Source organism: Opisthocomus hoazin, chromosome 5 (genome assembly GCF_030867145.1).
Source record: "Opisthocomus hoazin isolate bOpiHoa1 chromosome 5, bOpiHoa1.hap1, whole genome shotgun sequence".
Classification (NCBI taxonomy): domain Eukaryota; kingdom Metazoa; phylum Chordata; class Aves; order Opisthocomiformes; family Opisthocomidae; genus Opisthocomus; species Opisthocomus hoazin.
Window position 1 is genome coordinate 48,137,926 of NC_134418.1, and position 17,276 is coordinate 48,155,201.

The 17,276-nt window shown below is 41.4% G+C and overlaps 1 protein-coding gene across 5 annotated transcripts in view; it reads right to left on the reverse strand.

The window, feature by feature from the left end:
• Window positions 1–1,753: 1,753 nt before the first annotated feature.
• The window catches only part of WDFY3 (WD repeat and FYVE domain containing 3), a 211,650-nt gene continuing 196,127 nt past the window's right edge, over window positions 1,754–17,276 (reverse strand). For all 5 annotated transcript variants that reach the window (XM_075421129.1, XM_075421128.1, XM_075421126.1 and 2 more), the window contains 10 exons: window positions 15,210–15,357; window positions 14,004–14,158; window positions 13,403–13,561; window positions 11,676–11,855; window positions 10,402–10,584; window positions 9,413–9,509; window positions 8,044–8,373; window positions 6,859–6,970; window positions 6,299–6,496; window positions 1,754–5,466 (listed from right to left, as the gene is read on the reverse strand). In XM_075421129.1, the coding sequence (XP_075277244.1) occupies window positions 5,346–5,466; window positions 6,299–6,496; window positions 6,859–6,970; window positions 8,044–8,373; window positions 9,413–9,509; window positions 10,402–10,584; window positions 11,676–11,855; window positions 13,403–13,561; window positions 14,004–14,158; window positions 15,210–15,357 (1,683 nt within the window). In that variant the 3' untranslated portion in view covers window positions 1,754–5,345. The remainder of the gene's footprint in view (window positions 5,467–6,298; window positions 6,497–6,858; window positions 6,971–8,043; window positions 8,374–9,412; window positions 9,510–10,401; window positions 10,585–11,675; window positions 11,856–13,402; window positions 13,562–14,003; window positions 14,159–15,209; window positions 15,358–17,276) is intronic.

Sequence of the window (17,276 nt, forward strand, 5' to 3'; positions counted from 1 at the left end):
ACCAATCAAAACGTCTGTCAGGACTGTGGCCCCCACCGCTTCCCCATGCTTGCTCCGGGCAGCTCTGCAGCCCTGCCTGCCTGCCTGGCTGTGGCCACAGCCATCAGCCTCTGGCTCCACAACCTGCTGGGAAAACTCACAGGGCAATTTTTTTGTTTGTTTGTTTGTTTGATCAAGGCAGGCTTCCAGACCTGTGGAAGGGAGTTTTCAGACATGCCACAGGCTGGCAGAGGTGGAGAGGAACACACAAGCACTGGGGTGCCGAGGGCATGCAGGGGCCACAAAACCCCCCTGTGAGGCTGGCACCTTCCCAAAGCTGAGCAATGCCCTCCATCAGCCTTCACCAGCTGTGGAGACCAGGCGCTGCAGTGCGCTCTGTAGGCAGGGCGTGACACTAACTGCGAGGTCCCTGCATCATTCAAAATGCCGTACCAAGTTGAGCACAAGTTAGCCAACATGTCCACATGGCACAGATCAAAGCAGGTGGCTAATTCATTTTTTTGCCCATGGGAAAACGAGGTTGAAATACTGCATACTGAATGACCAGCTGCACAGACCAGCCTGGAGCTACTGACAGGCGGGCAATCTCTCTCCCCAAAGAGTGGGCGGCGATGCCAGACCCTACAGCCCTGGCAGTCAGCATGGTTTACTGGCACAAAATGCTTTGATGAAGTTCATTTGTGACCTGTTCCACCACAGCAGAACAGCATGCCGGGCTGCAGCTGTCAAGTGTCTGCAGGTATGCTCAGAAGTACAGCAATTCCCCCATAACTGTTAAAAAGAAAACATTTTTTTCAGTGTATAGAAAGATTTAAAATTCAGAAATCCCTGAGTGAGAAATACTTGAACCTGTAAAATACAGAAATCCTTGAGTGAGAAATACTTGACCTGTGAAAAGTGGACATTACCAATACTATATAACCAAGATACAGTTTAGAAAAGGCCATGAAAATTGCTTCTGTTTTTAGTATTATTCTACTGCTGCTTGAGAGCACAATTCAATAGAACTAAAACCTCCAAAGAGTTCACAGAAGGAGTTAATGTTAAACACAGTAAGCATAGACAGTTCATCAGTAGAAGTTCCTTTTCTTTTCCAACCGGAGGAATCACTTACTGTCAAATACCAAGAATGCAGTGTCGGTTCTGGTGCTAATCAGCGAAGGAATAGGGTAGGCCAAACTGCATCAAAGCCTGTTTTTTAGAGAAAAACTGTTAGCCACCAGTGCTGGCATGTAATTAACTGCCAACAAGAAAACCCACAGTTTTAGCATTACCAGCTTAGAAAAGGGTATAAAAACGGATTGGAGAATTAGTAAAATATTTCCACATTTGGGGATCTTAGGCTGTTTTTAACTAGGTAAGGTCAAGTTCTGCTCCTTGGGGAAGATGATTTAAATTGGATTTTGATACTTCCTCCTCTCCCACTGTCCTTATCCGCATGACTTAAATCATTCCTCTCTGTCTGCTTTCTCTGTATTGGTACAGCCTGTTCTTCTCTGCACTGTCAAATTCTGCTGGCTTCACATTTTACAGTAACACTTACAAAGCAAAAAAGAATAAACAAAGACACGTGGTTTTACACTGCATCATCATGGATGACCATACTCACTTTCAGAAAGCAAAACTGTAACAAGTAACAGAAATCTACTCCTTGTGACAATACACAAACATGTTACTCATTAGTTACTACTCCCATGTTAAACACATTTACTCAGCTGCAAATGTTGCGTCTTTCCAACAAATGCAAAACAGCTTTTTGGTGGTAAATAGCAGGTATTTATTTGAAACAAAAAAAATACTTCAGTACCTGAACTATTGCATTTAATCATGTATTGTTGTAATTGTGTTACTCTACCTTTTTGCATTGGAGACAAATATACAGTGAACATTCAGATACCACAGATTGCACACTAGATAGTAAATCGTCAGGCCTTTTACGTAACCACCAAAAACCAGATACTGGATTCTGCAATGTAGTACAAAACTCCACACTCCAGTCTTAGCCAGTTATCTTCAATTCACTCCCGATGCTGTACAAATAAATGGCCATTTAACTAGGGCTTACAAGTTAATAACAGGACAAAAAAAATATATATTACACTGACACAAAAAGTCAGCTGTGTTAATAGTCATGCAACAAGTAAACAAACTTGCTGAAATTAAAAATACTTTCTAAAAACAGTTTTAACTGCATAAATATTTTATACACAGTTCATTTACTGAAACAAAAGGAGTCTTTAAATGATACAAAGCAAATATAAGTTTCTATGAATTTTATACATAAGAAAGTGCAAAATAACTTCTCTAAAGTGTTTTGCTAATGAACTGATGAGTGTTGGCTGGAGGCAGCCAGCCCCCTCTCATAAGCATGACATTACAGTTGCACACTACATACGAATGTTAAGAGTACATGAATAAGTATACTACAAAGAACAAGGCAGGGAAGACTTGAGGTACTTGCAGAGAATACAGTCTACTAATGTTAGTGTACATGAGTATATTTTTGCTCAACGGATTTTTACATGGAAAACAAAGCAAGTATTTGCATTAGAAGCTTGAAAGAAATGGAAAAAACCCTACTCCCAAGTGAACAAACAGTTGCCCACAGCACCAGTTGCCAGAGGAAATATCAGCAGGTGTGTTTTTTCCCCTCCACCTCCTACACGCAAGAACGCGGTTTTTGGAACAGCGCAAATGAAGAATTAAGTCAGAGGGCTGTGGTGATCTGCTTGCAAAATGTAAACTGGGACTCACCTCTACACTACAGAATTTTTAAAGAATAATGACCTTGACTTTTTTAGTATGCTGCCAAATATCAAAAGCACAGAACACCACCCGTACAATGTGCTTATGCAGCTGAATGCAGCCAACCACCTCTTCGCTGACAGGCCACTATCTTCATGACCCTGCATCAGTACTATACGACATCTGTTTGCTTTAGTTATATCAGTCTTATTGTCATAAACCTTGTTTTCAGTAGGGTTTAATTATGTGGCTGTACAAGTTCCAGAGTGCAGAAGACTTCCTTAAATTTGGTTGTGATTTGAAATCTGGAGGTAAGGGGAAGAAAACTCTGTGGACTCAAAGGCATTTAAGCGTTGTTAAGAGAGCCTTTTCTTCAAACTTAAAATGTTAAGGCCACTAGCCTGTCTTCTGAACTATGCTGGTTTTGCACCACTTTGGGAAGGGTGAAGGCAACGTTAGGGAGAACAGCTGAACACAGAAATTCTGGTGCGCTGAACACAGAAATTCTGGTGCTCTGCACATGCTTACTGAGGACCTCTCCTTGTTTTTAGGGACAAACGTGTCAGGGCAGCCCTGCAGCATGGCCACCCCGAGCATCACTCTTTGGATCCAAAGGGATCTATTTGGGTCAGCTAATCTCAACAAACCTGCATTTACTCAACAGCGTGCAAGGGCTCTAAAGAAGCCTTTCTGTTCATTTGGAGACCTAGTATACATACCAAAACAGGAACATATCTCGTTTTACAGACTAGCACATACATAATAAACAAACATGTATCAAAATACATATTTAACCTTCAGTGCATAAACATGTGATATCAGAGTAAATAGTAAATGGTCAGGATTAACAAAGTACTCACTGCTAGAAGCTCAAATCAAGAGAAGATGGGTGTGCCCCTGCACACCAAGTGCCAAGGATCTGGAAGGACCTCACACCACCACAGAGGGCATGGCATTTTTGATGTTGCAATTCCGACAATGGTGCTGGTTTTCACCACTTGCTGTCCCAGGGCCAGAGTTGGCCCAAAGCATTCTAACTGAAGGATAATCTCATCGTCTCGAGTGAAGACACTCACTGAAGTACCAGCAGAGCAAAAGCGGGGCCACCTGTCTTCTGTTGGTTTGGGTCATAACCTTACTGCTATTTAAAAGAATCCATTGTGAATGTAACTAGATCTAGATCAATTTGTCAGCCATTTACAAAATATATATACATACATTAAAAACCAAAACCAAACCAAATCAAACACCAGCCTGCCCCCCACCCACCCCACCCCTCGCCCAACCAAAAACCCACTGGCAAGACCTCATTCAGAAGTTAAGTCCATGGGCCTATCCGATGCACGTGTTCCAATCCCAGTGGATATCAGTGTCTCTACTTCATCCAACATGTAGTGCAAAATAAATGACAGAGTAGTAAAAAAATACTGCAATTAAATTCATATTGGAACTTAAAAACCATAATGGAAATCTGCTGTCCTCAAGCTGATACCATGTGCTGAAACACGAAGACATCTCTTAGAAGCGTTTCTGACATGACTAAAAGCACCCTGTTTTACAGCAATGCCTACTGTTCCAACAGCTTTTTGCAAACAAGCTACAGGACACCAGTGGTTAAATTTTATGCACAAGGAATTAATTCTGTACCTATATGCAAGCCAATTGCTACTGACTAAAGAAGATAAAAGCTGGTTCTTGCACTGCATGAATCAGCTGCTAATGAACATTAAATAATTAACAAAACTGCAGCTCTGACATATGTATAAAAGAGGCCTTATTAAATATGAACAACACTGAGGTGGTAAATAGTTTGGTATAAAATGCAACACAAGTGTACAATTTAGTTCCTGGTTATCTTACAGCTAGAATAAAATACTCCAAGTCCTATTCTCAAAAATGTTTTCTTTTGAAAAAATCCATGTAGTTCTACGAATAGCCTTAATTAAATTAAGATACTGTGGGCAACTGAAAGAACAAACATGCACAGACTGAATTTTTAACAGAAATATGCATAATGCCTTGGAGTTAGAACTCTTTTTCGTTTTTTTCAAACATTCGTATTTAAATTGATAGATGAGATAAAGATGCCACACAAAGTACAGTGGTTAATCTAAAGTCCCATGTAACAGGCAGTTAAGTTCATATTTAGATAAAAAGGCCATTATACCTATTTACAATATACACAGTTGCTTGCGAAGGCGGCAGATTTACAACTATCTTCTAAAAAGCCTTCCCCTCCCCCTCCCCCCAATAAAGATGTCTAGCTCTACAAAAACAAGAACGGGTGTTTCGGGTAAGTGTGGATTTTCTCGGTAGCCGTGTCAACCTGGGTTTAGGGGCTGACCATTCTACTGGATTTGTGGTTATTAACCATGTATTCCTGGGCCTTGCTTTTCACTTAATTATGCTGTTAGCCTCATTCACCTTCTGTCAACACAAATCAATTCAATGATCCCTTTTTACTTTTAGTGCTTAAAACTCAGTATAAACTTAAGTGTAAACAGACAATATTTTAATGCCTTCCAATCACTGCACGATACTGTCACTAGTTCTTGGAGTTAGGGCAGGGCTGGATGGGGTGTCCATTTGCCAGGACCCTATCAGTTTCTGGGCCCCTCCTCTGAACCCCGCTCATGCTGCAGGTTGTAGAAGCAGTTCTGGCAGACTCTGACTGGTGATGAAATCTTCAGACGCTTGATTTCAGACTGAAATCTACTGCACCTGTAAAGGAAAACAAACATTGCTGTGAACACAGGTCCTCTGCCGACCTGGCCATTTTCTATCCAGGTGTGGAAATTCTCATCATGACTTCAAATACCACAAAACTGTCCAAACTTATCTTGACAAAAAATGCAATGCAGTGTGGCACAAGGAGAATTTAACTTGTCTGATCACCACAGAATCAGTGCAATGACTCCGCGTGAGAGGTAGCTCAAAAACAGCCGATGTCATCAGTTTAGACTCAAAGTATAGCTACAGAGATGAAACTGGAAATACTGTTTCTGACGCAGTGGACCAGAGAAGAGACTCCCACCTCAGTTCCTGGACAAGAGGAGCTCACATATGTCCTCTGTGTCACACATTTTCCTGTCTGAGGCTGCATGCTACTGGCTCCTAAACCATCATTGTTACAGTCCTGCACACAGCTTACATTTTTACCAGGTTGCTTGTAGACTGACAAGAACAACTAGTTGCTGCAAAAGAAGTTTGTTTGGTTGGTTGGTTTTTTTTTGGTTGTGGTGTTTTCAGTTTTTTTTCCTTTTGCTAAGTCTAGAGTTTTTCCCGGATGGGTGACAGAGAGGTTTTCAAAGCTGCAAGCAGATTTCATTCTCTTCTGATACCTGTCTTGCTAACTGGATTTATAAAGGGGCTGGTCTGTCTTTTCTAATTCCTCCCTGGAAGTTTTGAGAGTTTTGATGGTTTTTCTTCCATCAGTTCTGTTTTGGTAAGGGAAACCTCAGTCTTTCAGCAAAATTCCACGGTATGCAACAGCTTCACTCAACCCAAAACCCCGTATGGAAAAGAACCCAAAGGAGACTGTTGGCTGACTTACTTTTGGCAGAAGAGCTGTCCGCAGTTCCTGCAATGGTGACGCCTCTCAGTGAGTGAAAAACGAACTGCGCAGCCCGAACAGCTGTCTCCCCCCTCATCTTTCACCCAGTGATCAGCTGCAGATCGGCCAGGCTGATCACTTACAGACCAGCTGAACACTCTGCCTCGACCATCCCCAATAAGAATTCTGCTGTGATCCCTGCATGAAAAAAGCAAAAGCATTCCTGCAACAGCTCTGACACAGTAATGCACAGACATCAATGACTGATTTTACGTGTCAGAATATGTAGTATGTTAAACTACCAGCATAGTAACTAATGTGCAAATTAGCCTGGTTTGACTAAGAAACGGAGCTATAACAATACTCTATGCAACATAATGCAGCTAAATAAGTTTACTTATTTTAGGTTTTTTTTTTTAATCTCAGTCCTTGAACGAGGCTGCCCTAAACAGAAGCACCACAAAACAGCATTATGCAAAGAACAATGGCTGGTTTGTACTGTTTCCCGCTGACAACACCAAAAAGAAAATGTTTTAAGCAATCATTTGCGAGCTACTCACTTAGAAATGCCAAGTGCGGTGATTTCTGCTGGATGTGCGTTGTCCTTGCGATCAAATGCCGTGTGCATAGTTAGTTTGCTTCGAAACACCAGCTGACGCTCCCATTTGTATCCTAGAAATTAGTGGGAAGTAGGAAGTGAAAAAGCAAATTTGCTTGCTCTCATTTTTGTTCCCTCCTCCCTCAATATACCTGTATGCATGACTTCGTAGAAAGAAAAAATCCTCCCCCAAAAGATAACTCTCCCTGACTCAAGTTCCACTCAGGGAAAACACATTTTTCAACTAATCCCCAATGCATGTAAGAAAGGAGAGGATACAAAACAATGCATAGAGCCTCCAATTCCTCTAAGTCCAGTTGGGAGCTGCAGAAAATCGTGACATATACAGGGAAGCCCTGTACCAAAGACTGACAGGATTGGGATCGCTTTGGTTTTTATTTTTTATTTTTTTTATTGTACTTTTAAAGCCAAGACTCAGATTTCCAACTGTCACTAATTTTCTTCATAAAAGCTCATATGATGCTGCGTTTTGGGTGACTGAAAAAGGACATACCAGTATCCTGGTGGCTGTTCAGCAGTACTTGCACAGTGTCAAGGTTTTCTCTTTTTCCCCACTCTGCTCTGACCCCACCCCACATCAGGAGTTTGGAGGTGTGCACATAAGTCGGGAGGGGACACAGGCTGGACAGCGGACTCAAATGGACCAAAGGGATATTCCACACCATCTAACATCATGCTCAGCAATACAACAGAGAGGAGGGGTTTTGGGGGAAGGCAGCCATTTGCTCGGAGACTGGCTGGACATCATTCTGCTTGAGCGAGGTGGCAAGTGATTGCCTTTGCGTTACCTGTTTTGTCCCCCTCCTTCCTTCAATATTAGGCTATCATCGTCTTGACTCATGAACTCCCTTGCTTTTGTTCTTTCTATTCTCTCCACCATCCTGCTGCAGGGGGATGTGGTGGTGCACAAGCAGCTTAGCTGCCAGCCAGGGTAAACCAACCACAGCTTCTCAGGAAAAGCTTGAACAACATGCAACCTTAGCATACAAATTTTTCTCCTCACTGTCCATTTTGGAATTTATCAGCCAACCCTGCCCAAAGCCGCACAGACAGACAGAGACTGCCTTATGGGTCAGTGCTGACAGCACATTTATCTGACAGAGGAAGTGTGCCCAACTTCTTTTACCTGGTTTAAGCTTGCTGTAGTGCCGTGTTTCAACATAGCTGGGGTGTGGGTGGTTAACCTGAGCATGGGGATGCATTTTTGCTTGTCCCTCAGAATAATTCACAAAGATAAAGCCATCTTTCTCATCCAAACTGAGCTGGTCTGACCAACGCCTGGAGTCATCAGAGCCACTGTCTGCTGACCATGCTGCTGCTGCTCTGTTTGATGATGACCTAGGCCTGTGGCTGGTGCTGCTTGGCTGACTCTGGCTCTCCTGCAGTTTCGTCTCCTGGCCTATGCATGGATCATCTGCCTCGGAGTCACTGCTGTCCTCTTCGTGGGCCTCCTGCCCTGAATTCACCCAACATGAGAGAAAACACTGTTAGCAAGTCTGCTCATAGCCTGAGGTTTTTCCCTATTCTGCTGTTGCACTACCTACAACCCAACAGGTACCACCACAGCATGACTAAAGGCAAACTGCATACAGGCATCTCAAAGCCTTTGCACAGATTCAGCTCCTGTCAGGAGTCACACTAGTCCGTCAGAAGACAGCACTCCTTAGCTGAAGATATTTCCTATGACAGTCCGTCTGAGGTAGGCTATGACAGACACAACAAGTACAATTTTCAAAAAGGCTGAAGCTAGCAAAACAAAATCCTGCTGCCTTTCAGCAAAACTTACACAAGTAAGCAGAGTCAGCTATGCTGAAACTCCAGTTGGCTGAGAAACAGGATGCAGATTTGTTAATAACAGATTTTTTTTAATACAAAAAAGTAACTGCTGAAGACATTTATATTCCTAGTGACATGGAAAAAAAGTTATATTTATATAATAATTACTAGTAAGTATCATGCAATCCAGATGCAAATCCAGATTATATCTTCAATACGCAAAGAGCAAGAGGAAGATGAGATGGCTAAAAGAAACACCCATCGGGCATGGACCAAAGTCTTCTGACATAGGAAAATTATTGTCTGTCTAAAAATTACTGTTGTCTCTCTAAACAGCATACTGTTCCATCAGTAGATTTAAGTCTGCTGTTCTGCTATAATTCCATTTCAAAATTAAAAAAATACCCAGCTTTTGGACAATGGTAGTATCCGTTGGGTTTATCAATAGAGAAACAACCACACACAGAAAAGTTCAGTCTTCACAGAAAAAAAGCTATGACGGACATGATTTTTTCTTACTCATAGCAGTATGAAACTACCATAAGCAAGGTGGTGAACAAAGAACTCAGATGCTCTATTATTATGCTCACTGGATGTCTTATCGTCTTTTGAGACAAAATCCCCATTGTCCGTTCCACACTGTATAACCACAGGATTTAACCTATGTATAATGGAGATCAGGTTAAAAGCAAATACAAAACACTTGTCAGGAGACATACCTATTTGTGCTTCCTGACAATCCTCTTGCATTTCCAGCATCTCCACAGGCTCTGGAGCTGGTGTTTCTGGTACTTGCAAAAACTCCATCCGCCAGAACTGGAGGGACAGGGGATAAGAAAAGTGGCATATACTGAACTTGCAGCTTCTGAGCTACTTCTAGAGTTTAGATGGCTTATTAGAACTGTGTGTTTGCACTGGTAGCACAAGAGACAGGTCACATCTGCATACTAAGCTCTATTTACGGGGGCTAGATACCGTAAGAGGACATCTGTGTTTATGCCTGAATCACAAGCAAACAAGTCTTGTGCCACTATTTAACATCTTAGCTGTTCGAATTAAAAAAAAAACCCAAAAAAACAACAAAACACTGCGCATAGCAATCTGACCAGCAGACTCTGGTTAAGGCAGACCTAGCTCACAGCAAAGTACTGAAAATCGAGTTAGACTTGCAGTGATCAGAGATGCCACTAAGTTCCTCTTTTCTTTCTAGGCAGCCAAATGAATTGTCTCAAGGTGTGTTGAAAAAAAAAAAAAAGTGAACAAATCCTACAATCTCCAGGCATGAAAGCTGGTGACCAAAAAGTCACCAAAACAGAGCAGGAAGGAAAATGTATGCTGCTGACTATTGCTAGTTACCGTACCACAATGGGTGCATCGAAAAGGAGAAAGAAAGCTGAAAGACTACATAGGAATGTCAGCTCACGGGAATAGTTTTCCCTGAATCTTTAACATCCATCTAACTTGTGGATAGGATACAGTGCACCATCCCATGCAGAAATGGCACAGCTGGTTCCAGGACCAAAAGCAGTCTGCACCATCCACCCAGCCTGGACTCCGTCCCTCCTGCCGTTCACGTGGAGGACCCAAGCACAGCAGGACTCCTTTTGGTACCAGCCAGGACACTGCGTTGGATAGACATGACTCCTCTAACTACTGCTACTACTAAGGCACAAACTTATTCTTCCAAGCAGCAATTCCTGGTACTTACCCGGACAACTCCATCCGAATGTCCTGTTACTATGACGTTCTGGGTATCCCACTCATTCATCTCTGACACAAAGCAACACATTATTTGCTGGCTTCGGCCAGTGAAAGTGTTTACACTTGCGGTAGGGCTGCCATTAATGCTCCATACATGGATGTAAGTGCCAGCACATGATACAATATCCCCCTGCAAATACAAATAATACCTCCATATTTCAATACAAGTCTCAGGTGTTCTTCAGCAAAAATATAAGCCAGGTTCATTTATAAGCCAAGTTCAGCCATCCAGGCTGGCACTTTTCAGGAAGTCCTACGGAAGCTGAGTTTGGCTACCTAAACAAATCTTTAGGATGACATCCATTTGTTTTTTTAAATTGTTTATAGAAGACCAGACTTAGTAGCAACCTATTTGTTGTATTTACAGCATGCAATGAGTAGACCAATTCCTCCACTTTTTACAGCATAACAATTCAACAGCGTCTTTTCAGTACTTTCATGTCTCAGTTTTCAAAGACTCTACTCATGTTCACTCTGCTCTTTTTCCACAAACACGTACCACCTTAAACTCCCTTTGCTTCCTTACTGGCAAAATAGCAAGAAATGGTCCAAACCAGCGCAGAGGGGAAATGGGAGCTGCAGTCTAAACACCGGCAACACTACAATCACCAGACTACTAGCAGCTAATAAATTGTGCCTCTTGCTACCCTCTCCTTGCGTTATAGCCCTGTTTTGTCTTGATTTCAACCACTACGTCTCCTCCAGTTGCAATATGGTCCATCCAGTCCTGACAGACCAGCTACACAAAGATTCAACTCAGGCAAATTCTTTGACGTGCATGGGAGCTGGATAAATGGCAGGGAGACAAGCTTTTAGGGTATGTCTGTTTCTGCTGTAATTGTCACTGCAGTTTCATCCAAGGTATCTTCTGCTTCCTTTAAATTAAGCATAAGAGAACAGAAGCCAATCAAGGTCACACATCAAAATTTTCTCTTAGGTCCTGCGGCATGTTTGACAACCCACTTCAAACGCCACGCTAGCTATACTGCTGCCAGCACTGTTAATAAGCCCTTCCGAGCTCAAACCACTCTGCATGGAATAAACCCACATGCATCTCTGGATAAAGATGCAAGTTACTCCTTAAACAAGCTAATTATTTTTCAGTTGAGTTTTGCCAAACTAACACAAGAGTTTAATTTGTTCTTCTTCGGTTTAACAATTTATGATTCTTGCTGCTGTGCGCACTCGTTCCTATATTGGTGAATGGTAATTGGTTCTTACCGTTAATTCATTTATACAGAGTGCTGAAACTGGAGCCCTGTGACCTCGAAGCTGTGTCAGAAAAGAGAGTTTATTCAAATCCCAGATGATGCAGGTGCGATCCCGCGATCCACTCACAATTATGTGATAAGCTAGTGATGCTGTTAAGCATGTGACAGCGTCAGTATGACCCAGTAATGCCTGCAAAACAAAAGTCAGGAGGAACAAGCTGCAATCAGGAGAGCACAAAAATCACTACATTAAATCCACTTAACTGAAAAAATGCAGGTAATGTAAACATGAATATCCTATCAGAAGATGCAACTGACTTACAACTATTCAGTTGGCAACTATTTTCATAATTGATAATGATAGGAATAATATTTTTTCCCATTTAAAAAGTACTCTCACAAAACCAAATTTCAGGGGTCTCATGCTACATAGCCTTCTACTGAAAAAGCCCCCAAAATAAATTTCCAAGCCCTTCTGCATCAGTAGCCTATTTATAGGGTCAGTATGTGTTCCAGACTGCACCTGAAATTATATTCTGAAAACAGAAATTCTTTTTAAATGTAAAATGGCCTCTACATAAACTTCTGTTGATGTTTGATAAAAAGATAAAAGAGACAAGAAAGAGTTGCAACTAAAGATGCAAAGTCAGTTGGAATTAGGAGAAAATTACAAGCATCTACTTGTATTAGATCCTGCTTTTACTGGCTTAACCTAACCACTGGAACAGAAGTCTGGAGTACAGTCAGACTATGGCAGCTTATTCAGTTACAAATCAGTGGCTAAAGTACAGCAAACAGCCTTCAATATGCTGCCCTGAAAGTCAAGACACAGTGTTTTATGTGGCACTGGTCTTAAGTAAAATGCTTTAGAAACACAGCTTTGGGCAGTTGTTGGACACCACGCAAAAGTTAATAAATAATTCTCTAAATTTCTTCTCTTAAGTTTGAGCTGAAGCTTCTCTGGAAAGAGTCCTGCTATTAAGATGTTAACAGGAACAGTAACACCTAACAACCTAGGCACCTGTAACAATGATACATAGCTTCTAGAACATTTTGAGGTAGTTGTTTTTTATGTTGTTGTTCTTTTGGTTTTTTTTTTTCTTTTTTTTCTTTCCTTTTTTTTTTTTCTTTTTAGTAAACACACAAGACATACCCTACACTTAGCTGCAACTGACTTCAAAGCACGGGTGTTCATATGTTAGATTAAAAGTTGATGTTTTGAATTAACAAAGCAAGAACAACTTAAGTTGACCCTGTACAAGTATACTCTGCTCCACAAACATCACCACCAGAAAGAGCAAAGTTTTGCGCAGAATTTTAATTTAAACATATACATTTTAAAAGAAAAAAAAGTTTAAAAATTTAAAAAGGAAAATGAACTTTTAAGACCGTCTCCACTGCCCTCAGTGACACAGATTTCAGATGGGGGTATTTTACATGCAACACTACAACAAAGCAGATGATTTCACAAAACACACCTGTATAATTTTCTTGACATTGCTACCAAATTCCGCATCTCTCCAAAAAGCTCCTGGTAGTCAACTATCCTTAAAATCAATACAATTTTAATGACGCATTTTTCCCACTTTCAATGCAGATCAGTACCTCGACTACTCAGTTCTCTAAAGGTCTGCTGGACTCATGGTTTCAAAGCTTACTATATGAGCAATACCCCTTTCATAATTCCTTTGATCTTGTAACATAATTTACATAAAAGGCACCTTTATTGTATTTTACCTGTTTCAGTGTGAGGGCTTTAGCTTTTTCTTTGGAAATGCCCATTTCCCACACACACACCACTGTGCTTGTTCCTCCAGTGATAACTAGTTTGGGGTTGGGGCAAATGGCACACAGTATCTGACCCCATTCTGACAAACATTCATAAACAATTACTGCCTAAAAATAAAGAAAATAAAGAAGAATTACTTGCAGGATTAGCGTTTGGTAGGATAAAAATAAAAAAACGGAGTGTCACCCTGCACGCTGGACTGCTAAGTAACTAAGATATCGCTGCTACCTCTTACACAGTTTCTCCTCAAACAGAAGCAATTCCAGCCTCTGCCATAAGATGCCTCCCGAGAGAACACAAGAGATGAGCTTTAACTGCACAGATTTCATTCATTCACGTTTTGCAGACCCGGTAAAAATTATTACTGGTTTATGTCATTCTGCCAGTGTTCTGATGAAGACCATCAGATGGGGAGCAATAAAACATATGCAGTACAAGATTATTTCATTCACATGTGAAATAAATTTCCATTGTTAGATTTTTTTTCCACTATTGAGTAGTAATTGCTGTTGGCACATTCAGCACTGAAACAAAACTCAAATTACAAACCTTGTCCGACTCATAGGTACCCAGTCTACAGCTGAGGTCTGCATAGCCCCAAGCAAAAGTTTTATTCCATGTAGGTGGGATAAGAACCTTATTCTGTTCTACTGCCAGAATGCCTTTATCAGTACACATGATCTGTCCCACGGGCTCCTTGAGCTCTAAAAAAGAAGATGGGGTCATGTTTTATTGCTAGCACAGACAAATACTATGTGATCCCATTAAACACCTGATGCTCTGCAAAAACAGAATCTCTGTATTGGCTATGTTCTATAAATCTTTGTTTCAACTGCAACAATGGCAACTTCTGCCACATTCCTAACAAATGCAGAGCTAAGCACCCTCAGTAGTCGTGCGAACACCCTGAGGATCACAGATAGCTCTGATCCCACCTGTCATGCTGCACAACGTGTTCTTCAGACAGGATATCTGTAGTCATTAACAGTGATTGTACCACTTTCGGCACAAGAAAAAAATAGGTTTTGGTATTGATTCTAACATCTTGGCCAGTGCTCCCACAGGCTAAATTCCTGACTACAGCCCGAGGTGTCTTATCTGTTTCTCCCCAAGCTTTGCAAATATCATTTAGTGCTTTCTAATTTCCTGTCTTTAGTGTAGGCCTGCTATGTTCTGTGTAATAGTGCATCCTTCTCTCCTTACAGCAGGCAGGCACAGATTCATCTCATCATCTAGGAAAGAAATCACTATATAGCATTTACCTGCATCACAGACAACTAACTTTTATTCAGTCCAATGTCAGATATCAAGTCAAAATCCACATCTTTTCATCTCCGTGCAGCTACCAACACCACCCCTTCCTGCCAAGATTTCTCAGTGTTTCTTGGCACTGTGATAAAGAATCCTTCTGCTACGAAAATCACAAAAATTGAAGCTATTGCAGGCCTAGAAGCAATGTACCCTGAGTATTATTTGTTAAATTAAAACTTTAAAGAGGTGCTTGGGCCCAATATTATCCTTCTGTTTTAAAAAAGTTATATTAAACCGGCACAGATTTAGTGCTTCCCAAGGACACTTTAAGGTAGCTAAGAACATAATCTTACAGCATCAGGATATTTTAAATTTGTCTTTCTCACAAAAGTACAGGCATTAAGAACATTAGAACTATGCAAAACATGGAAAAGGATGATCTTACTGAAATTCTGAATGCTCTGGCAAAGAAACAGGAATAATTACTGTGACTTTATAGTTCACCTTTCACTGGGGCAAGAGATGGCCGCAGGTTGTCCAAATGATGAAAAAAAATCTTGTCATTTGTGGAACCAGGGGGCACAGAGGTTCCTACAGCCTCCCCATTCAGTCGGCTTCTAACACGCTTCGGTGGGTGTGGTTTTTTAAAGAGCTGAAATTCATCAAGAAATTAATTATCATCAAAAATTACAGATTTACAAGAGCACAAGCTTAAAAACACCATCAGTAGTTCCAATTTACCTTCTAAAAATTCTGGTCAGCAAATGTGTTCTCAGTATTCACCAATAACTTATGGAAACCATTTCAGTAAGACTTCAATAAATAATATGAAATCCAACAAGGATTTGTAATGAGTAAAGTATTCTTCAAGCTACCTCCGGTTGCAAAAGCAGTTGAAGTAAAGCAAGCAAAAAATCACAAAGTTGATGCATAATGTGGTATTAAATTCTAACCTAGGACAAACTGAAAGCTAATTTTTGGCTTTTAAACAAACTGTGTCCCACAAACAGCAGCTCACACACTTGGAGGCTGCCAGGCTATCAAGAACAGAGTAACAGCAAGGGTGGGCATGTAACTGGACCACATATGACAATCACACACAACAAACACATCTTAGCACCTGATTATCTTCTGCCTAGCTTTTCATTATGAGTGACTGAATTTCCATTTTACTGCTTCAGTGACTATTCCTAGTATCTCAGACAGTGTTAAACAAGCCAATCATCGCTTCTAATAAGTCGTGATCATCAATGACACACACTAAGGTCTATCACGTGATAAATCAATAATAAGCATTTTGGATGGTAGATGCTATGTATTATAATATGTAAATGACAAGTATAAACATTGAGTGATATTTTGTAAGATTTTTATTACTCTTTTGCAGAGAGGACTGAAAGGGAACTGAAATTCCAAGGCTGAAAGTTATTGTCCTTACAGCCTTCAAGATGTGTTACCTGTTTGCCTATCCAAAGCAGAGGGAACATGCATAAGCCTCAGGTAGCTGAGCTATGAGCATGCACACACATTTCTAATGCTCACACCTACAGTCTGGGTATGAAGGGTAACAACAGGCCTACATGCCACAGCTCCCCCTGAACTACAGCACGCCTCCCGTCTGGTTGGGCTATGAGAAGATGGGAGAGAGAAGGTGCATCATACAGTGCTCACATGGACAACTGATCTTAAAATACGCCAGTTCCAGCAAGAAAAAAAACCCCAACTCCTCCTTTCTCCTCTGAGCGATCTTCCTCTCGCTTATTCATTCTGCTCTGCCCCTCCAGGCTGTGGCATCTCAGGACCCTTGCAGAGTCTGTGAGAGCCCTCTTCCAAACGCACCACCAGCTCTGGAATGTTTTTTTTTTAAATGGGAAACTGAACCACCAAGGGAATTACTGGTGGAAGAGATGGGATAACAAAGATGTAGTCCTCACCTTACATCTCCATACAGCAAAGGAGTGAAAAAGTGCACAGCAGCCATGTCACTGAGACAGTCTGCCTTAGATCCCCTGTGGAAAGTCACGGAGGGTCACAGGAAAACTCTACAGTTACATAAAAATGTGCTCCAAGAGCACCTGCCACCAGAAATGACTTATGGAAGGAGTTGGAGTTTCCTGAGTTTATTGCAGTCTGCCTATTTCCTCTAGCAAAGCATCACACAATTTCTGGTAGATCTCATCATAGGTTGGTACCTAACAGGCGTTTGAAGATTCAGGCAGACCTTTGGACTCAGCTGCAATGCTCTTCTACTGCTCTGCTCTCAGCCCCAGTCTTTATCTGTTCATCTGGCTTTAGCTGGGCCATGTCTGATTATCATCACAACCCAGTGACTGATTATTACTTAAAAGGAGAAAATCCCACAGCCACACCTTATTAGATTATTGATACAGAGCAAGGAAGGGAAAGTAGAGAAGCAGCCACAGAGGAGAGATGAGCAGTTCTTAGCCTTCCTTCCAAGAAACAACAGACAGACAGCCATTAGTGGGTCCCCACAGGGCATATCCTGTGGCTGTCCTGAAACATTATGCGCTGCTGTAGTCTAGAGTTCACAATACGTGGGTTGGATTCCCA